Source organism: Cupressus sempervirens, chromosome 5 (genome assembly GCF_028749045.1).
Source record: "Cupressus sempervirens isolate cs-2001-9-10 chromosome 5, ASM2874904v1, whole genome shotgun sequence".
Classification (NCBI taxonomy): domain Eukaryota; kingdom Viridiplantae; phylum Streptophyta; class Pinopsida; order Cupressales; family Cupressaceae; genus Cupressus; species Cupressus sempervirens.
The window spans coordinates 424445029-424469268 of record NC_143122.1 but is presented as its reverse complement, the minus strand read 5'-3'; the positions used below and the strand labels follow the sequence as shown (position 1 = coordinate 424469268).

Sequence of the window (24240 nt, the reverse complement as noted above, 5' to 3'; positions counted from 1 at the left end):
ATTGGGTTCTGTACAATATTTTGTAACATGTAAAGTACCAACCTTCTTTTCTTATCTGCACATGACGGTCCATAGACACCAAATCAGAAATCTGCCTTCTTAGTATTAAGCTTTTAGCCCAAAAATAGAGATAAACGATAGTAAAAGAGTATAAGTAATACACAAAAGACTCAAAGCATTTATCCTAGGAAAACCCTTCCATTTGATGGGAAATCCCTAGGCACACCAGCAAATATCTCTTTTATTAATAAAGAAAGATGTTAGAATACAAAGCTTTTCCTTGATGTGATATACAATAAACCAAGCAATCACATAAATAGATCGCATAAGACTCTTCATCTTTCACATGAAGGTCTTTTTGAGTCCCAAAAATAAGACCCTTCATATTTCCACATATACAACATTTCTCATTTCCATATGCATGCCTTTTTGTATGACATCTGACACATGCATTTTTGCATAATACTAACTTAAATATGATCACATGTATCTCTTTCAGTTGAAGATGACCATAACTGTTATAACAAACATATTTCTATATTGTACAATTAGAGATAAAGATCTCTGTTGCAGCTACAAACTTCAACACTCCCTCTTAGCAAGAGAGAGATCTTTAGTTAGGGATGCGCACATAGCTGAAACCAAGGATGATAAATTCACATATATTTTCTCAGCGTGACATAATCCACCATAGTTACTTCATAAGCACAAAGAATGAAGTCACACACATGGCTTTCATCATGACATCTCAGAAAGGGCAAAACAAAGACTCTTATCTCAAAACTTCTCCTAGGGAATGATACATTTCCATGAAGCCTACTTGCAGAGGGTGGTCCACCGTACCTACTTGCAGAGGGTGGAATGAGGAATTTCACCTCAGACTTCTCCAGAGAAGAACACATTTCCACCATGCCTACTTGTAGAGGGTGGTCCGGATCGAGGGCTTTCATTCCAAGCTTCTCCCAGAGAAGAATGCATTTCCACCATGCCTACTTGTAGAGGGTGGTCCACTGTACCTACTCACAGAGGGTGGACTTAGGGCTTTCACCTCAAACTTTTCTAGAGAACAATGCACTAATAACTAAGATTTTCTCTTAATAAAGACTTCCTCTCAGTAGGGAAAATTCTAATCACCAAAATAATATGGTTGACTATTGCATAAACTTGCAAAGGGTTGGACATCTCCCTCTATCACATAATCTCCCTTTGATGTTGAATAGTCTCTCTCTCTAAATATGATTTTCCCCCTTTCAGAATTGCCACCAATTGAGTATCAAAGCTGCAAATGATGTTGCATAATCTCTCATCATCCCATTGCACTGTGCAACCAAGAGAGATTTATTACAACTCATAAGATCTTCTTATCATAGAGGTCAATGCAAAGATATATTCTCTTTCTAGTTAGATACAAAAATCATAGAATACTTATCTCTTTGAAGTCTGATCTCACCACAATATGAGAAAAGAAAATGACAAAGTACAGACCAACATTCATATGATAATCATAGAAGAAAATGTGTTACTCAATAAAGCCTCATTGACATTTTCCAAAATAACACGCTAATAGTCAATAGCCTCTACTCCTGAGAATACTGATTTCAGTTTTTACTAATGAGTTCCTATAGAACAGATCACATCGACTGTAGAATATAGTATTTTGGCACAAAATAAAAATGATTACCTGAAAAATATCTCACAGAACATACCGAAGTCCTTTAATATTGGTTTTCTCTTCTTGACAGAAGGGGAATGATTATCCACAATATCCTCTAATGAATATGATATTAAAATCCTTTAAGTATTGTCTCTCGAGTGATTCATCTCACTAAATTTTTAGAATATTGGATTCTTTCCTCTTTGTATTTGCCCAGAATATTGTAGTTACTTCAATAAAATTTAACGGTGGAGATCAATATTGGAAAAGTTTGAATGATTGCCTATTGATTGTTGGAGATTAATCTAGTTTGAAATAATGCACATATCCTACTTTTAAAACCCTTATCGTTTTAACATGTTAGGTCATCATAAAATATGACCAAATATTCTCTCAATTAAATCAAATCAAATACGATTAAATTGAATAATTGGTTCTATTGATTTCCATAGCTTTATTTCCAACGCAAGTAAATATCAAATCACAAATATATGAATTTCCTAAAGAACCTAAACCATCCTAAAAGAAACATGCGCACTAATTAGAACCTCATCGTTTTGACACCAGATTAAAATCTCTACACTTAATTCAGATATTTTATGGTGATATTACCCATTAGTGATTTTCTATCCTTGTGAATTGTCTTCCTCAATCTGATTTCTCTGCAAATTTACGATTTGATGCCGATCTTAAGAGACTTCGTTTGGCATCATTATTGTATGGGTTGGAGCTTGGCATTCGTCTGTTGATGACAACATGGCGGTTGGAGCCTTTGACTTTGAAAAAACATATGCTTCCCATATCAAACCTACGATCTTTGCTGATGCATTTAAACATGCTCTCGACACCTTTGATCCAATTAGCCTAATAATCATGCATAGGTTTCAAGGGACATGCCCAGTACATATTTAACACCCGCAAGATACATAGTTATTTTTCTGTACTCGCAACACAGACCACAAGCTTCGATGAGACGCTAGATGTGATTGAGTCAATCTTGGAGACAAATGTATATTGAGAATACACAACTTCTCTAAAGAATATCATGGCAGTATATAATATCGTGGCTCAATACATTGCCAAATGAACCATCAACTTCTTATAACACCAATCTACTCGAATGCATAGATTGACTCTCCATGAGATGTCGTGAGAGACTCAATTTTCTTCACCTCTGTGAGTGATTGCACAATGGTGTTGGCGGCGAGGAGGAAAAAAATGATGCCGAAAAGGAAGATAAAATGAACACGAAGAAATATCAACTCCCAATAGCATCCTAACATTCATCGCAACTGACGGAAAAAATGGAAAAGAAATCTTTACTAAAACTGACAGGTGAATTGTTGGTTACGAGACATACACGTTACCAAGATTGAACAACTACGGTGCTATCTCACCATAAACTTGCAAAAAGTGAAGATCTTTGATAGAGTAGAAGCACCTCTTTCAATTGCATAGCTCCTCTTTGGAGGATTGGTCAACTTCAACTATTGACTCCAACATACTTCATGTTTCCCAAAAAAAAAACATTTCTTGCCAATACGATGATAAAGGAGCTGATGAAAGATCCTTTGATGCATATTTATCTGTCCAACTGTTGACAATAACCAGGTAGGAGAGACAAATTGTTAAAATTCATCCTTGAAGATCGATGCAAAAGTTTCTATACAACAACTCTCTGTCAATACAGCTACATCTGGATTGTAGAGATTACAGGCCTTCTCCATCGCAAGGAGAAGTCTGAAAACTTATTATATGCACGGCCAGAACAAATGATTCAAAATCGCACAATTTTGGAATTTGTTTCAAAAGAAAGGGGTTGCATTGTGCTTTGATGGATTAGCAACATTGTTTGAAACCAACTGTTCTAAAACACCAAATTTCTTCAAGTTGCCATACTCATATGCATTCGTTGACAAGAAGAAATTAACATGACAAACATTAAGAAACAACGATCAACAGAACCTCATATGAAAAGAGGTCTACAAGCACTGACAATCAGAGCCAACAAATAGTATAAACAAGAAGAATTCTTATAACTGCTGTTAACTAACCTGGCTCTGATACTATGTTAAGTTTTTAGCCCATAAATAGAGATAAACAACAGCAAAAGAGTATAAGCAATCAAAAACTCAGCCACAGCAGCAAAAAAATCTCTTTTATTTATAAAGAAAATGTTCAAATACAAAGCTTTCAGTTGACTTGATATGCAATAAACCAAACAATCACATGAATAGATTGCATAAGACTCTTCATCTTTCACACGAAGGTCTTTTTGAGCTCCAAAAATAAGACCCTTCATATTTCCACATATAAAAGACTTCTCATTTTCATATGCATGCCTTTTTGCATGACATATGACACATGTATTTTTGCATAATATTAACTTAAATATAATCACATATATCTCTTTCAGTTGAAGATGACCATAACGGTCATAACAAACATATTTCTGTCTCATACAATTAGAGATAAAGATCTCTATCGCAGCTACAAACTTCAACACTTAGATTATTTGAGAATGGAACATCTCCTCTCTAAAGGATGGTTCAAGTGGGAATGGAACATTGTTTATTATTTCCCCCTCACAATGTAAAATTCCCACTCTTGTATCAGTGAACAATTTTGGATCATATCAAATATGGCAAACTTCTTTTTGTTCTTCCTTTTCTTTTTTGCAAAGAATCATCCTTGGGGATCAAGGCAAAGAACAAGACAATAATAAAGAAAATAACTCTTATACTATATGTATGGATATAGTTAAGAGATTGACTATGATATGTAAATAAGATTATTATTCAAGAGCTGATAACCAATAATACTTATACAATACTTATCTCAAGATGCTCATTAACATCCTTGGTGCAAGTTGTTCCAATGAAGGTCTTGTTATCAACAGTAAAAAAAAAGTTGTTCTAGACTGTATTCATGAAGCAATAGACCTTCCATATCCATCAAATCTAAAAATGCCTCCATATAAGCATTTGTCAAAGTACATCGTTTGTACTTCCATCTGTCATTATGAAGGTTTCCCAAAAAAAACTTTATTTGTGAAGTAACCACACTTTCAAATTGTTTGGGAGACATCTCCCCTTTGAGCCATCTCCCCTCTGAGGATGGTTCAAACTGGAATGAAACATTGGTTATTACTTCCACCCATAATGTAAGATTCCCACTTATTCCATTGTTTATAGAATCACTATCGAGTCTAATGAGAGTCAATCACCTCCTTGCCATTAATATTTTCTTCAATGGGCAAGTATGAATCACTTTGCACTGAGAAGTAACTCTCACATACAAGAAAATAAAACTCTAAGAATCGAGCACTTGATAATTTAATGGCAAACACCACCTCTTCAATACATTCTATCAATGTCATCTGCACCAAGAAATATGCAACATTTGGTTTTTCTCTAACTAAATTTTAGTCTCGAACTAAACTGATTTCTATTTCTTGTTCACATGTTAAAGTTTTCCAACAACTATCTAAACTGAAATAAATCTAATTACAATTCTGATCTGCTAAGAATAAAAATATAACATCAACAATTTACTTGATCAGCTGAAGTTAAATATTTAACTATTTCAACCGAAAACTAATTAACAGTCGCTCTTGAGTGGAAATTCAGATCTAATTATGTAAGATCATTTAATTAATATCTATTTTTTAAATAATTAACATTTAAACTTGAAAGGAAATAACTAAACTTACAGGTTTTAAGAACATGTAGATGAATTTGTAAAGCTTCCTTTAATGGTTGTCCAAGCTCTGGCTCTGGTGAGAGGAGAAGCATTGACATAGGCTTAACCTCCCAGCCGCGGACCATTACTTATCCCCACAGGTTCTAATTTAATAGAACGACCCTCCCTACCCCGAGGTTGGGCTTGGGATGTTCATTGATCCAACCATCAGAGTATTCAGGTGGGTTGAGGTCCCAATAGTTATTTGACAAAATAACTGAAGCGTTTGGACAACAACAAGATCAATTGTTCCGGCAAGTCTATCTAATTCCACCCTAGCCAAGGATTTCACATTGTGGGTTTACAATCCGATCTCCACCACTCAGCTTGACAACTTATTTCAGAAGTGGAACTTGCATGAGCTAATGCATTAGTTTATTAAATATGTATTGTTACTGATATCATTCTTGTATTTTTCTTTTACAGGTTCATGTACACCTCCTCGCCATAATCAGGCCATCTAGTCGGTGATTCCTTGAGGCCATCAAATTAACTTTATTGATTTGCCGTGTACGTTCTTCACCATATTTTGGCTCTCAGCCTGGTGAATTCCTTGGTACTCTGGTTTAATACTCATCTCAGTTATAAACATTATTCCAAATTGTATAATAATTTTTATCAGCGAAGAAAGCCATTCAAAGGAGATTTACAAAGTAATGCATGTTTTGATATTATAATGAAAAATAGACTTAAATTGAAACATTACTATGGCATTCTACTGATCTTGAAAGGTTATAATGAGCTTGGAAGGATGGCAGCCGGCTTCAACCATTATCTTACATCACTAATAAACAAGAGGCAGATTGAAAATGAAGAATGTATGGCTTTATTCACAGTCGAATTCTCTTTTACATGAGGAAACGACATACTTGATTATTGGAAACAAGGAAATTATATTGTCTTAAACTTAAAGCTGACTCAACATTAGAAAAGGTAATTAAAGAAATGTAAAACAACCCTTACGTGACATACTCTATCACCTAGTCTAAGAAGGCTTCCACTTGTCTCTAACCCGCCTCTTTGCTATGAATCCCGCGGTGAATGATATTGCTATGAGAGGATGCAAGTAATTCATAATCGGGTGCTAATGACTCAGTAAACTAGACAAGGAAATCGATGAAAAATTCATGTATGAAAAGAAGCCGATTACAAGGTGGTATGCCAATACACAACAAAGGTTTGCATAAATAAATTTGAGCCGACCTTACGGCTACCCAACAGTTACAAAGATCATACTCTAATCTTTAATCAATCGGTTAAAAAGAAAAATAAAGAGGAGGGAAAAATTGAAAAGGAAAGAAGATGAAGAGTTTTTGTTAAATAATTAATATTATTTATATTTGTTTTATTTTTTCTTGATTAAGTTTATAGGTACGTAATGGTAAGGTGACATCGTTGGATTAATGTTTTTAATGTAATTGTGCCACTTTATTATTATTTACCTATGATCATAGTTGAGAGAATAAAATAATATTCAAATAATGTTATTATTTGATAATTTCTTAAAGGTAAGAACTTATATTTATTTTGCATTGTTTTATTATAACATTTTTACTTTTAGCTCATGCAGTTCCACCATGAAATATGTTGCCAAGTCCTAATAACCTTGGCAGGATGGTTTTAGGTCAAACTTGTCGCTTCTGATGACTGAACCATATGACAATCTCCGTCTGATGACCTTGTTTCGCAATGCTTCCCCTCTCTCTCCGGTCTTCATCCTGTAATCATCCAAAACTACATTCTCGCCAAGACATCAATTTAAGATTATAAATTGCTAATTAAAATCATCAAGTGACCGTTAGGAATTTCATCAATATCATAATAACTAACTTGTTCATCATATATATATATATACAACGGCTACAATTAACTGACTCTATTTCACATGATCATGAATAAATTGATACGACGGCTAGAATTAACTAACTCAATTTCATATAATAATTAAATCGATACAACGGCTATAATTAACTAATTCAATTTCACATGAACATGAAGGATTAAGCAACGGCTATAACTAACATGATATAGCAACGGCTATAATAAACCAATTCAATTTCACATGAACATGAAGAAATAATTTGGTTCAATCGCTATAATCAGTTTAAAATTTTAGGGCAAAAATTGGGATGTAACAAAATAGCTGGGCTCTGCTCTTATGTTGTTGCCAATGACTGCAATAAACTGAGTCTACTGATATTGTTTCATACATGCATTGATGAACAAGCCTAGTATGTCTGCGTCTTTTAAGGAAGGGAGTCACGATACACAACTGTTTTATTTGTACCTCAACGATGTAGTAAGATGTCGTCCAATGATTATATGATCTCCAAGTTGTAAGCTCCACAACGTTGTTGTCCATGACTTCTGTATCCATGCAAAAATTCTGATACCATGTGTATCCTTCATTTTGACCACCAACCATCGTATCTTCTTATTTAGACTACCAAAATCTAAATCAAATTTGAATTCTTTATTGAATGCTTGAGCAATTGTTTCTGAAATAAATACAGGGCTTTCAATATGGTATCAACTTTTCCTTCTCCTGCGGAAGGCATGATGGAAGATCATCAAGGTATAGCTTCTTTATTTCTCCGCTAAAGGTTGGCACCAATGTATCAAAATAGGACTTGATTAAAGATATGAGGAGTCACCATCGTAATACCATGAGTCTTTAATATCTAGTGTCGCTAATCTGTCTTCATATAATATTTGAGAGTGAGAAAATATTTAAGATTTCCTCTGCAGCATCAAGTCTCCAGTGTTCCATTCGACAATGATGGAATTGATTAACTCAATATCCTGATTGGTGGTGTGAATAATCACAAGATAGACCTCTTGGCTCTCCCAATCCATGTCATTGATCCAACTACCACCTTAGCCCAGTCTGTACCATTGCCTTCTAATTTATGAAAATTCGCCTCACTATCTCAAATGATGCCTGCTCTGACGCCATTTCTGATGTCCCTCTTATTTGTTGATACAATCAAATTCACCAATGAATCATGCCTTTGATCTCAACGAAGGCCGATGAACAAAGAATATGGATTGTGCAAAAGTATACCTGCATGGATGGACCTCACCATATACCTGATGGCTGCAATAAGCCCTATTATCTCCATGCATATATTCTTATTCATGTCAGAAAAAGCTAGATTCTTAATTTTCCATTGGTGCAGAAAGACTTCCATTGGACACCACTCGCAATTTCAAGTCTGGTGACAATTCACTTCTATCACTTTTGCATCATTGAAACATAGGTAGTGAAGACAATTCATTGAAGCCAAATTATTCTTTTTTTTTAATTGATCCCTTCTCCCTCTTGTGTGTGTCTGTGAAATACTTAACATTCTCAGCATTCCGTTTCTAAGTAAATTACATTTTGCACATCCTCTTGCTTCCATAGTCTGCTTCACCTGTTGGGATTTCCAGGAGATTCATCTGCCGCTATACTTCTCCCTAAATCTTTATATAAAATCATGCATTGTGAACTTATTATCAATATCTATCTTTAAGAACAATTTAGGCAGAAGATTGTGAAGGGCTATCTCTACGTTTAATCCCAAATCTTCCTAGAAGATAGATGGTTGTTCTCTATCTTGGCCAATGAACAAACAGGCAATGTCTAGGAATCTCTCTTTCTAAGATGCAAGCAGAGAGTTATAACTAATTTTCAGTGGCTTAACCATTTCTGGATCTGTGAGATTCTCGGGCACTCTTAAGTGCTTCTAGCCAGCACTTGTCTCTCTGCCATATAAAGTTACACCCAGATGCTCTAATATAAGAGGAACCCCACCATAGGCCTTACAAGATACTTCTCATCATGTATAGGCAATACAAACTTCATATTGCTTTCGCTGTGTCTGATTATTCCTCCCAGGCTTTGCTCTGATACCATGTCAAAATTCGATCAGAGTTGGACTTTCTACTTGAGATGGTATGAAGTACGTCTGTTGTAACTTGTAATAGTACTTTTTAGATTTTATGTTTGTTTCAAGGTACCTTCTCAAAGCATACGTATATGATTTTAAGGGAGATGTCTCCGTAGAGACATGTCTCTTTAACTCTCATTAGTTATCAATAGCATTTGCTTATTGTCATGATAAAGAGTAAGATATGTATATGTGTGTGTGTGGGTGTGTTATGTATATGTATATGTATGTATGTATCCATTAAGTATATATCTCATGCATATACAATGTATTTAATATAATTGTATATACAGTAAATATCTCCAGTGCATTTCTTCCAACTGAAACTACACTAACATTAACAGAGTAATAATTAAACAATCTGTTTGTCTCTGTTGGTAATTAAATAACTCAATGGTATTATTGTAAGATCACATTCCTCTGCTGTGGGCCGTGCTTTACACACACCCTTATATATCTTTATGTTCTCCCTGTACTTTCAGATCCACTGACCTTCTTTGGTCATAATGGACATAAACACAATATCATTTCTCCAGCAACATGGTATTCACTTTTCTGTTGATGGGTGGCAGAAGCTCAAAAATATTGCAGTGACTTGAGGATAACGTATCACAAAAAGATAAGTCTTTCCCACCGTTGGTCATAATAATGCATTACTTACTATACTGGTAACTAAGAGTCAGTATAACTCTTTAGAGACTTGTGTAAGCAGTTTTGTCTTTATATTATTTGTTAATTTTCGTCTTTTCCTTTGTTGTTCATCTTATATTTTTTTCTATCATTCTTTATCATCCTCTTATGAACAAGCTGCAAAACTTTCACATGCAAATATGCAGCTATAATTGTAGGTCTTCTGGCTTCAATAAAAAGAGAATTAAGTTTTTGAACTCGAGAAGAAATAAGTATAGGTGTACATTGGTATATAATCCGTTTTCTGTTCAGCTGGTCTTGTACATTTCAGATCATCTAGTTTACATTAGGCATTTTTACTGGATTCGAGGCATTATTTATGATCTTTTGGTGTTAGATGTTGTTTGTTGTTAACCCAGTAATGAATGGTGTGTTAACAATGCTATGCTTGTATGTGATATATTTGTGTCAGAGCAGTTATCATTGCTTTACATTATAGCTTTTGTTGATGATTGGAATGCATTCCATTCATAATTTCTGATGATGCAGTATCATTGGATTTTATGCACAGATACGCATGAAGATGATAGAAAATGTGTCACAAGGCAAGGGTACCTTAGAGGTAATTTTGTTATCGTCAATCATTCTTTTTTTGCAAGAATAATTTTTCTTAAGAAATCAGAAGAATAAAGCTGTACTGATTTTATCATTGAACATCTTTTGACTTAAAGATCATGTGAGTTGTTTACCATGCTTGGAAGAAAGCAATTCTCACTAAACTACTGTGCATGGTCGTCCTGTTAGTTGGAATTGCTGCTTTGGCAAGTCTGTGTTACATTAAAGTCTATACAAGAAACCTAGTTAGGCGTCATGTTCTTTTTCTGTCCTTCCTGGAATATGTCTAATTATCTGAATGAGGATGAATGTTATATGTAAATGTGAAGCAGCTTAATGGTGTGTGTAATAGAAAGTTTAAGTTCAATAATCTGCACAGGGAATGCTGAAAGTATTTGATTTTATTTTCTCTAATTACCTTAATTTCTTATGATGTTTGATGCTTCACCAGTCTGTATTTTCCTCTGTATATAAATCCTTTTCATGGGTGTATTTTCTTTTCCAATAGGTATCATTAAAGCACTCAGGATCTCTTTTCATGTATGCTGGCCATGAAGGTGGAGCATACGCTAAGAATAGCTATGGAAACATGTAAGGCACTTGATATGATACATAAGGTGTTCTAGGGAAGTGTTTAATATTTCATTAATGGAGCTTTTGTGTTAATTTTGATGGTTGCCGAGAAGCATTAAATAAATATACAAAGTGATATCTTTTATACCTGCAGCTATACAGCTGTTGGTGTCTTTGTTCTTGGTCGGACATTTCAAGAATCATGGGGTGCTCAGGCAGTAGCAAAGCAAAAAGAATTCAATGATTTTCTTCAGGTACAAATCTTTGTAAATTGTGGTCTTTGCTTCACCTCAATCGGGTTGATTGATATATTTTAATAATCTCAAAAAGTCTTGATAGGGGATTGGTGGTCAAAATGCATAGCCTGGAAAGTATATTTATTTAAAGAATATTTTACTTATTTTAAATCTTTTTGTGTGTCTCATCAAGTAATGAATCAACATTCTATCTTGTCATCATGTGCCCGTTATGTTTTCTATTAGTCCCAAAATTTAGCTGCTCTGTTTTGTGGCTTTGTATGCTTTTATCACTGTCAAGTGCATACCTTAATTTTTAGTTTTCTATGAGTTTTAAAAAATCTTTTAACCTTATGTTTTTATTCAATGTCACTCATTTTCCAAAATTTTCAGTGTGTTTATGTTTACAATCCTTGGTGCCATTTGCAGAAGAATCACATGTGTATATCAATGGAATTAGTTACTGCCGTGCTGGGAGACCATGGGCAGCGGCCTCTTCAAGACTATGGTGTGCATTTCTATTGGTTTGTTTTGTTGACTTTTGAAATTTGAAATTTTCTTTAGGACAATGTTTTCTATTCAGATGGTAACAATCCATGTTGTGATGCCTTCATTTTGGTGCTTTTGGACAGTGGTAGTAACTGCTGTAACAGAATTAGGAGCTGGGAAACCACGCTTCTATTCTACTCCTGACATAATTTCTTTCTGTCGAAAGTGGAGATTGCCAACAAATAGTGTCTGGTTGTTCTCAACAAGGTAAGTGTTCAGTTTTTAAGGATTTAACAAGTGATCTTACATTTTTGGAGTCATAGGGCATTCTATTCCATTAATGAACTTTGAAGGTTTGTATTACTCTTTGTTTAAATATCATTTTTGAACATTTTCCCAATATATCTCAAAGATCTCCTTGGCTTTTCTTCCTTGTTTAAGATATTGTAAGGCTGGAAATTGCTCACTAATAAAATTATTAATGTCATCGTGACAATTGTTATATTTGCTTGGAAGATTTGTCTTCTTGTACATATTACTAATTGTTGTGGAATGAGGATCGCTGCAAATGTAATAGCATTGCTGTCTTCAGTATGTGTTTTCCAAATGACATATCAAACATAAGTTATGAGGAGACATGTCCTAAGGGACACATCTATTTGTTAAATTTGATAATGTATATAATAATAAATTATAGTTAAATATAAATAAATAAATAAATAAATAAATAAATATATTTCTCTCATAATTTATATCTCACACATATATATAAATTATGTCTCATAATTATATATATTGTAAGGTTTATCTGATTGAAGCTACTAAACATCAACACTCCATCTTAGCTAGGGAGGATAAACACAAAACATATAATTAATATTACACCATTAGTAGCATTAGGAAATCACATCAAGGAAATCTTTGATCAGAAGACTTCCATATATAATATCATATGGGTATTGGCCTATCCGAATATCAACAGATCATATTCACCAAATACTCGTTTGATATCATATTAGGTAACATGAGTATTGGCCTATCGGAACATCAATCAAATAATATTCACCAAGTACTTTGAGTAATGGCCTATCAGAATATTAGCTAAATGATATTCACCAAGTACTCAATGCAGCAATGGCCTATTAGAATATCAAGGCAAGATATTCACCAAATACCTATCATATATCTATACAAACAACTTATAAATAGTCAATTTAATGACATTTAACACTTAGCTGTTGATTTACAAGATAAAGCCTTTCATGATCTATTTCAACATGTACTTAAAATGTATATCATGATATAAGTTATTGTGAGGTCATCACCTTCCGATAACTTCTGCAAGTTTAAGTGATAATCATTTGGAAGTCATCACTTCCTCATGATGTACACAGGAGGATTTTCATACACATGAAGTCACTATAGATACTATCATGTGCTGGTGTAATGATATCCAACATGGGTCATATCAGAGAATAAGGTTTTCACCTCAAACTTATCTTTCATAGAGAAGAATGTATTATGAGGGATTTCACTTGGAATTTCTTCTTCACAAAGAAACACTAACCTTTTGACCTCCTTGTTAAGGTTATTTCCAATAAGGTGTCAAAACTCCCTTTGAATCCAAAACATATCCTTTATCTTCTCCCTCTTTTTGTCCAAGGTTGCCTCCAATAGACGATTATGCTCCCTGGTTCAACAAGTAGCCATCTATCTAGGAATGTTATGGTCTAGATATCTGTGGTTCACATGGAACTTGATCCCATGAATCGTAGTCCCTTTAACTATGATAATTTTTCTGTTTAGTAGAGAAACCATCTCAGCATAGTCTACTCCTTTTGAACCAATATTACCAAGATTCTTGGAAGCAACTGAGACATGTCATCTGTCTACTCTCTCTCTGACGGATGTGCTAAAATTCCATTTGTCATAGAACGGTACTCATATTTGGTGGCATGCCTAATGTGCCTTTCTTCTTTTCTTGCAAGAACATCCTTGGACACAATGGAAAAGATCAAGGTAAATAACTCTTATAGTACGAATAGAAATACAATTGATATAGAGAATACAATGAGAAGAGAAATGTGATACTCAAAGGTAATCAATATTTATCTGTACGTCCTTGATACAAGTTGCTTTAGTGAAGACACCTCCTCTTTTGAATTATCTCCCTACTAAGGATGGCTCAAATTCGAACTCTAAAGTATGTCTTCTCCGATGTCTTATCTCTAAAGATGGTTCAAGTGGGAATGAATCATTTGTTATTATTCTCCCCCACAGTGTAAAATTTCCACTCTTATATCATTTTAACGAATTTGCATCACATCAAATTATGACAAGCTTCTTTGTATTTTTTTTTTTACAAGGAATCATCTTATCCCATTATTTAGGAGCATCTTCTAACTGTCGTCTAATAAACTCCATGTAGAATACATTACTTCTCTCCTCTCTTTGCCTCACTCTTTCCTAGGTATATTAAAAAAATTGATTGGGCCTTAATATGCCAGGCTTTCTTAAATCATCGAGTCTCGGTGATTTGGTAAACTTCATTCCTTGCGTTTTTTCTTCTTCAAAAGTTTCCTTGTAAAGGTAAATTGTGATAGAAACAATCTTTCGAACATGCGCACACACTTTTGTAAGTAAAATCTCTACAGTTGAAAGGCGAAGATTACAATGAGAGATGGGAGGAATGGAGGAGTGAATCTTGGAGGATTAAATATATAGAGAGAATGAGATTAATGCAAAAAATGTTCCATTGGGTAACAAGTGATAGAAGACTGAATAATATATACACGCAGTCTATTCATGTCAGATCGATTATCTATTTCCAGATCAAATACATTCAAGTCAACTTTCTCATATTTGAGCCCAAGGTTAAGAGTGCCTTGTAAGTATCTCATAATGTGTTTGATTGCAACTAGGTGAATCTTCTTTGGTTCACACATAAACTGACTTATGACATTAACAACATAGCATATATCAGGTCTTGTATTTACCAAGTACATAAGGGACCCATTTATCTGTATGTAGAGAGTAGAATCTATGGAAGGTGATTTTGTTGCTGCTTCTTTAAGTTTATGTAGATTAGTCTCCATTGGAGAAGAAGACTTGCAATTCCACATTCCAAAACTCTTCAAAATTTACTTCCCTTGATTAAGTATAATGCTGTCAGAATTTTGCCGTACATCTAGTCCTAGGAAGTAATGATGGAGTCCGAAGTCTTTCATCTCAAATTCTCTAATTAGATCTTTCTTGCATTGATCTATGAGATGATCATCACCTGTTATTAGTAAATCATCAACAATCAGTATCAAAATTACCATATCATCTTTATCCCTTTTATAATATAGATTTGGATTGGCTTCATTTTTGGAGAATCCTAAGCTGGTGAGATACTTATCAATTCTTTCATACCAAGCCCTTAAAGCCTGTTTAAGCCCATAAAGAGCTTTCTTGAGCCTGCAAACAAAAATGTTAGGATCATGCATTTTAGATCTTTTAGTTTGCTCCAAATATACCTCTACTGTAACCTTTCCATTCAGGAATGCTGATTTTATATCCATTTTATGTACTTTCCATCCCTTTGATGCTATGATAGCTAGGACTGCTCTTACAGAGGTGTATCTGGCAATAGGAGCAAATGTTTCTTCATAATCAATCCCTTCTTTCTGAGAATCCCCTGGTTACAAATCTGGCTTTATATTTTTCAATGCTATCGTCAACAACATGCTTTATTTTAAATATCCACTTGGAACAAACAATAGATTTTCCCTCAGGTGTTGGAACAATTTCCCAAACATCATTCTTCATAATTGATTGGTATTCTTCTATCATAGCTTCTTTCCAAGCTGTATGTTTAATAGCATCTAAAATATTGGTTGGTTCCGATTTAGACAAATCATTCATGTTTGCTATATAACTAGAAAATCTTTTGGGTCTTTTGCTTTCTTTGACTATTCTAGATGGTGCAATGAAGTCTTGCAAAGTGGTCTTTTCTTAGAATTTTGAATTTCTTCAAGATTAAGATTTTGAATTTCGTCTTCAATTTCCTCAATGTTCTCCCTCTGAGACTCATTTTCAGTATTTCTTTCAGAACTAGGTAAAGGAGAGGGTTTCTTCAGAACTTAAGGCTCTTTTGAATACTAAATCTTCTTCAAAAAATACATCTCTACTAAGTTCAATATTTTTCTGTCCAGATATGAAAATCCTATATGCTTTAGATGTTTCATTATACCCTACAAAAATACCTTTCCTCCCCGGGGGTTCTAACTTAGTTTTCTTTTGGAACATGGATATATACAGGGCACCCAAAAATTCTAAGATGACTTATATTGGGTTTAACCTTAGTAAAGTTTTTTTAGGAGTTTTATCTCTAAGGTAGGAGTGAGGGCTTCTATTTTGGATATAGACAACGGTACAAGAGGCTTATTGCCAAAGATAATATTCTAGATTTTGATCAAATATCAAAGCTCTAGCAACTTCTATAATTATTCTATTCTTCCTTTCTGCTACCCTATTTTGTTGTGGGTTATAAGGAATGGTATAATCCCTCTTAATTCCTTTTTTTTTACAAAACCTTTAAATTTTTTTTGAGGTGTATTCCCCTCCATTATTAGTTCTAAGAGTTTTGATTTTATGTCTTGATAAGTTTTCAGTTAAGGTTTTAAATTCTTAAAATCACTTTAGGATTTCTTCTAATTCTTTGCATTTTAATAAGTAAATTCAAGTTTTCCTAGAGAAGTCATCTATAAAAAGTATATAGTACTAGAATCCTCCAAGAGAAGGAACAAACATAGGTCCACATAAATCTGAATGGATTAATTCCAAAACATTGTTAGTTTTATAGTGCTATTATGAAATGGACTTTTGGTGTTCTTACCCAGAGTTCATCCTTTGCATATGCTTGAGTGATCTTTATTTAGTTTAGGTAAACCAGTAACCATCTTCTCCATAGTTGATAAAGTTTTGAAATTTAGATGTCCTAACCTTCTGTGCCATATTTCATTTATCTTTGTAGCTTCATAAATTAAGGCGTGAATAGGTCGGCTTGGTTCTAAGTTTAATTCATACAAATACCTTTTTCTTTGATTAGTCAATTTTGCTTTCTTAATTGAGGAGTTCTTAGCCTAGGTTATGACTTTATCGTCCATGAATGCAACATTATGTCCATCATCTTCAAGTGTTGTACTCGAGATTAGATTCCTTTTTATTCCTAGTAGATAGAGTACTCCCTTGAGAAAGAGAACTACTGGACTTAAGTTTCAAGGTGCAATTTCTAATTCCTTTGACGGAATGTGCTGAATTATCACCAATGGTGACTTCGCCATTAACCTTTTCTGATATAAAGTCTAGTGCTTCTTTGTGTCCTGTAATATGTCGAGATGATGCACTATCAATCACCCGTGCTTTACTTGAGGCTTCATTTGATAGTGCTGAATACAATACACGATTCTCAGGATCATAGTTATCTTCTTCCTTAATTATGTTTGTACAGTTCACTTGCTGTTTAAATTCTTAGTGAAATTAGATTTGTAGTGTCCAAACTTTTTGTATCTGAAGCATTTTATTTTGGATAGATCTTTCTTAGATTTGTCATTTTTTTGATTACCCCTTTTCTTCTTGAAATGCTTCTTCTTGCCTTTATATGAATTTGTATTAAGAACATGGAGTTCTTCATCTTTTGTTTTCAATTTTCGTCCTTTCGTAAGTTTTTTGGATTTTTCCTGAAGGCAATCTCCTTTATGTTTATTAAAGTCAGGAAGTTTGTCTCTAGCACTTACTCCTTGTGCAAATGTTTCCCATGAATTTGGTAATCCATCTATAGCCATCAGTGTTAGTTCCGTGTCACTAATTATGGTCCCTATACTTGCAAGTTCATCTCTTAGACTGGCAACCCATAAGCAGTAAGAATTCATCAATTCTCCTTTCTTTATTTGTATGTGATTTAGTTGCCTTTTCAATGTGAGAACTCTAGTTGCATTGTTGACCTCATATGCATTTAATAATGTATTCATCATTTGAATCAAATGATGTCTGATGTTTCATTAGCATAGGTACAATATCATTCTTCACTCCATCTAATATGATTTGAATGGCTTTTCTATTTCCTTTACTCCAGATAGTTTTATGAGGTTCAACATTAGGTTGTTTGGATGCTGAATCAACAAATTGTTTTACATCATTTTCTTGAAGAATCATCACGATTTTGAATTTCCAAGCATCAAAGTGTTCTTTTCCATCAAACCTGTCCTTGGGTCTGATTGTTTATGGCATTGAAGATAGAAGAATGATGCTAGATATATATGAAGTCTGAGTAATTAATTTGCAGAGCCTAGGTTTGACTACCAGAGCTTTGATACCATGTAAAGTTTTTGCAAATTTTGTATTAAATCAGACTTAGATAATACCTTCTATGCTTGCTGTAGATGATCTTCTTTATCTTCTGAATGTAGGAGGTGTTATCAAAATATTAATGCTGTTCTGAAATTTGTTTTATCTCTGCAATAAATTCGTATAGGCAGAATTGCTTAAAGGAGCAGACTTATGTTTCTTGTGTGTTCTTTAACTACATTTCCATCCTATATAAATATGAAACCAAAGGCCATGTCTCTTTAAGAGACATGTCCCTACATGTCCCTATCTAGGTCGACCATGATTAGTTTATCCAGAATCGGCACTTAAAGGAAAAGAGATTAGTTAGTGTTTATCCTAACTAATTTAAAGACAAGGTAGACTTATTAAATAACCCAAGGGAGATGCCAATCCTCACTAAGACAAGGCAATTTATATATTTAGCCTATCACAAGGAAGGCATAGATTACTTACTCTGATCCGTACAATCTGTATTGTTAGATCGGCATGATTAATAAGTTACAGAATTAACACGTGGGAATGAGATAATAGATAGCTCGTTCCTTGTTATCATTATCCTCCTGAGCTAGCAAGATACCCAAAGATGATTTTTTTGATGAGATATATAAAATGAGAGGCTTCCCGTAGATAGGAGGCATCGGGATCGGTGGATTAACAAGGTATTGCTTTATCTATGTTAAACTCTAATCACAATCTTTGTTCCAGTCATATTTTACACCTTTATGCAGAGTCTTAGTGAAAGGTTGTGACCTCGCCAACTATGAGATGAATCTGCGAATCGATTGAAGTCTTCCTTGCAAGCCTCTCATTTGATTGATATTATGGGGTGGAGGCATTTCCATGATTGCTTGAACTTTCTCTGGGTCCACTGCGATTCCTTTTGCAGAGACAATATAGCCAAGTAGTATCCCACAAGTGACATCAAATGCACATTTCTTGACATCAAATGCACATTTCTTGGGGTTTAATCTCAAACAAAATTTCTCCATACGATCTACGATGGGTCCCAAATCTTGAAGATGAGTGTTGTGTTGTGTACTCTTGACCAAGGTGTCGTCGACATAGGCCTCCATCGTCTTAAGCATCATATCATGGAAGATTTTTGAAACTACCCTTTGATACGTGTTACCAACATTTTTCAGACCGAATGGCATCACATTCCAATAGAAGGTGCTCCATGCACATGTGAACACAGTTTTCTCCTGGTCTTTCGGTGCAATTTTAATCTGATTATAATTGGGAAAACCGTCCATGAGTGAGTACATTTCATATCCTACTATCATATCAATGTTGGGAAGTGGAAAATCATCCTTTGGACATGCTAAGTTCAGATCTCGGAAATCTGTACAAACTCGAATAGATTTATCATGCTTGGAGATTGGAACAATGTTTGAGATCCATTCAGCGTAATCAATAGCACAGATGAAACCAGCTTTTAGAAGCTTTTCTAATTCAGCATTAACAAGTAATGCAACATGAGGATGCATTTTCCTGAGCTTCTGTTTGATTGGTTTTACTCTTGGTGCAATAGACGAATGATGCATTATGAGATCAGGATCCAAGCTTGGTGTGTTTGAGTAGGTCCATGCAAAATTTGTCTTTCTCTTGAAAGAAGGCAGTAAATTCCTCTTTCTTCTGCAGATAAAGATTGTGCAATGTGTATCATGTGACGTTGTTCCTCCGTTCCCAAGTTGATTGGCTATGTTGGCTCTATCAACACTAATGATCTCTCTTGAAAATGACTAGGAAGTGCATCAAATATCTCATCCTTAGGTGCCTCAGAGAGGTTTTCACCTCTGGATACGTCTTTTATTTTTACTATTTTAGGTTCCAATATTGCCACAATGTGGTTTTCACCATCGGACCTTGTATTTCTTTTTCTTTTAATTGTGTGATTGAGATATTTGATGCCAGCTTCAATCATATTGACACTCTATTCGCTGGTGGAGGACGTTACTAGTTCGACAACGTTTAAGTCGCAGGCAAGAGCATAGTCATTTTGGAATGTAGGGACTTCACTAGATGTATTGGAATTCCAGTCTATGAGCTCGGGATAGGTGAGTGAGAGAGATGTGGTGGGTTTGATGGTGTTCATGGTATACTCATGAAATGCGTGGACAAGTAATTCGAGACCTAAAGTGATTTTGTCTGAAGGTGCATTCGAATGCCTTTAGTGCTAACGACATTAATCGAAGACTCATTGACACTGGTTGGATGAGACTCATCTGATCGAACACTAGATTGTTCATCTATTTTAGGCTGATTTTCATAAATGTGACTTGGTCTACATCCTTGTCTGTAGTTACCTCGGAGAAAGAATCAAATTTGTACTCTCGAGAATTTGTGCTACATGGAGTCAGACTATAGAATTCCCCAGCAGTAATGGGAATCCATTCTCCACTTTCATTATCATCTTGATTTTTACAAATTCGTTCAACAAATACAGTATGATTGGACTCTCCTTGTTCCTGTTGAATACGAGAAGGATCAGTAGTGTTGTCAGAGAATAACTGTCAACATCCACAGTGCTAACATGGGCTACAAAGTCATTTGGTTCTGCAAAGAATTTAGCAAGATCAAAAGGAATTGGATAAGTATCCTCATCATTAGAGCTGTCCTCTTGATTATTTGACTCAATTTGTGCTCATATTTAAACGAATTTTCAGATTCTGGTATGAATTTATTAATCCCTAGATGGAAGGGAATCTTCTTGTAACCTAGACTTGTGGTATCCCGAGACTTTCTAGCTATTGCTTTGATAAGATCAATCAAGCCATTGTTGTTACATTCAATTGGACCATTTCCTTTGTAACCAAAGCGTTTCATGAGCTTAAGATCTGGACCATACTTGTCAGAAGTAATCTCATGAGACTATTTTGTGAGATCCACTGGATTTTCCTCTCTATATATCCATGCAGCGATGGCTCTATCTTCATCTTCCTCTTCCAGAGGTGTAGTAGCTTTGACAAAGGTACCTTTGAACTTAGTTTGAGGTGATAACACAAAAGGTCTCTTCGCTTTAGACGGTCTCCCATAATGACGGGGAGAATTAGGAAGAGATGTCAAAGATAGAAGAGGCTCAATGTGATATTCACCCATCCTAGTTTCTATCAACTTGAGCGACCTTGATTTGTTTCAGCTTATCATCATGATGATCCATAGACTCCCTATTAGTAGGTACAAAACTTTCAGCAGATTTCAGCATGTTACAGGTGCAACTAGTATTAGCATGAATAGTGACTTCAGAGCCTTGGAATGGAAACTTGACGCATTGATGGTACGTTGAAGGCACAACTTGCATTTCATGTATCCATGGTCTACCTAGTAGGATATTGCATGCTAGTGGAACGTCAAGGACTTGACAAGTAACATCTCTTTCCATTGGACCAACTCGGAGTGGTAACACAACAAGAACAAGGGATTTATGCTCGACTTCATCGTATGCCTTGATGGTTATTTTGCGATGAGGATCAATAGACTCTTTAGAGTAGCTCAATTGCTTGAGCAAAGTAGCAGAATAGATGTTTAGACCAGCTCCATTGTCAATGAGTACATGACGGACACGTTTTTGATGTATCATAACTTCAATGTGCAACGGTTGGTTATGCGGATAACTCAGTGAATTATCATCCTCTTCGGAAAAGGACAAGTAATGAGGTGAGGTTAGGTGACCCACCATAGATTGGACCCTGTCAAGATCAAGATCTTGGGGTACGTTTGCCTCATTGAGGGCTTTGTCAAGAATCTGCCTATGAGTAGGCGAGATTTTAAGTAATTCAAAGATTGTTATTTGAGTGCTCGTCCGTTGCAATTGGTCAAGGATAGTATAGTTGGTAACCGCAAAAGATGTTGCAATTTTTGTACCTTTGCCAAATGGACCAGCAATAGGTCTGTCTTTGTGGTGATCTAACTTGGGAGCAGAAGGCGTAGGGCCTTTAAGTACTATCTTGGCACAAGAACGTGTAACAACATTAGCACAAGATTGTGATGGTTCTTGATTAGTTGTAGCTTAAGACACATGGTGTCTTAGGTTTCAAAGTCCGTAGGTTCAACCATGTTGATCATAGTCCACAAGTTACAACCATGTTGATCACATCATTGTCGTAAGTGTATGTATAGTTGACCTTGTTATTGGTTTTCTGTTTAGAGGTTTCTCCTTTCTCATAAGGTGGAAATGGTTCCTTAAAAGCCTTGTGATCTAAATTCTTATTATGTCCATCCACAACGATTTCACCATTGTCAATTAAGTCTTGAACTTTATGACGTTGAGTGATGCAATTGCTTGTCTTGTGACCTTTGTTTTGATGGTATTCACAAAATGCACTCTTATTCCACCTTGTGGATCGCGGTTGTGGATCATCAGGACGAGAATTATCCAATGGAGAAATGATCTTGTTTTGCAACAAGGTCTTATAGGCTATATCTAGAGGTTCACCAAGGGGTGTGTACTCTCATTTTCGTCGTGTAACCGAAGATGAGTTCTTCATTTTCCATATGTCTTGTTATTGAGAGGAGATTTGTCAGCAATTTTAGACGCTTTGATGTTGTCTGTGAGATTGAAAGCCGTTTTAGTAGGTTTGGGAGTAATGTTATCAACTACTCTATTGCGTACCACCTCTCGATTCTTGTTCACATACTTAGTTTTGTCCTTGCTAGAGGTAGATCCTTGCTCAATGTCTTTTTGAAGGGTTATCTCACCCTTTTTCACCATGAACTCTTCTATTCGGATAGCTTGTCTAATCATATCTTCAAAAGTACATGGACCTTGGATTTGTACTTTATACCCAAAATTGGGCAAGAGATTATCCATGAAGATATCAAGTTTTTTTGTTTCAGGGATCTTTCGTGAATACTAGGTATACAATTGTCGCCACCTTTGAAGAAACATAAGGAAAGGTTCTCCAACCTTTTGTGTAAGGTTACACAGATCGCGCATGTTGATTGGATGTTGTATGTTGTGTGAGTATTGGTGAATGAACAGATTAGTAATCTTGTCAAATGTTTTAATACCAGTAGGTAACCTTGAAAATCATTCCATGGCCTAAGCACCTAGACTCTGTGGGAATAAACGCATAAGATACGTTTGATTGTGTATGAATTCCATGGATAAAGCACCGAATTCCCTCAAATGATCTTGGGGATCAGATGTTCCGAAGTACTTATCGTATTTGGGTAACTCAACTCCTCTTGGAAAAGGAGGCATATCCAATCTCTTGTCAAAAGGAAATGGACAATGGTGTCTAAAGTGTAGGTTTTCGTTGGTTTATCCTTGTCACGCATCATTTGGGCCAATTGTTCTTGCATGGACTTCAATTGTTTTTGTAACTTGGATGTTTCAGTTTCTTCTTCTTGTGTGACAATCGTCTCAACATGAAAATGGTGAGGTAGTTTGGCTCCTTGAGTGAGCTTGACAAAGTGTTTCTCTTTATCCTTACGACATTTTTCTATGTGTTCGGGTGGTATCTCTTCAATGTCCTCATTCTCATTCGTGTAGTTGTAAGGTCCTTTCAGTCTTCGTTTCTTTAGTGATCTTGTCCTCTACTATGCTTTCAATTTTCTTGGTCTTGATCAACCATTTTAGGAGTGTAGAAGGTTTTAGTGTGTCAGTTGAAAAGGTGTTTTGAATGAGAATTCAGCTGTTTCGTTTGAAGTGTTTTGCCAATTTTAGGATTCTCTTGATACAAGGGATTCCTAGTTTGCTGAAAGTTTGTAGAAAATGTTCTTCGAGGACCAGGTGGACTAATAGGTGAAAGAGATCGTGAGGACTCTTCACTAGATTCAGACTGTGTATAAATTGGGAAGCGACGTCTATTGCGATTTCGACCTCTAGCTCTACTGCATCGTGGTCTATAGGGAGCAAACAAGTTTCCACTCCTTGTGGCAACAATCATAGACAATGATTTAAAACAAAGTTTAGACAAGGATCACACTAGAACGTTGTCTCAAAATGAAATATTGTGTTGTATATCTAGGTACAAATAGTTTGAGAAATGGCTAG

At 35.1% G+C, this 24240-nt stretch overlaps 1 protein-coding gene across 1 annotated transcript in view; it reads left to right on the top strand.

Annotated features, from left to right (window-relative positions):
* The window catches only part of RNL (RNAligase), a 264836-nt gene that overhangs the window by 31277 nt on the left and 209319 nt on the right, over nt 1-24240 (top strand). Inside the window, exons 3-7 of the mRNA XM_089830995.1 lie at nt 10529-10579; nt 11081-11163; nt 11300-11399; nt 11811-11889; nt 12014-12137. Of these exons, the coding sequence (XP_089687121.1) occupies nt 10529-10579; nt 11081-11163; nt 11300-11399; nt 11811-11889; nt 12014-12137 (437 nt within the window). The remainder of the gene's footprint in view (nt 1-10528; nt 10580-11080; nt 11164-11299; nt 11400-11810; nt 11890-12013; nt 12138-24240) is intronic.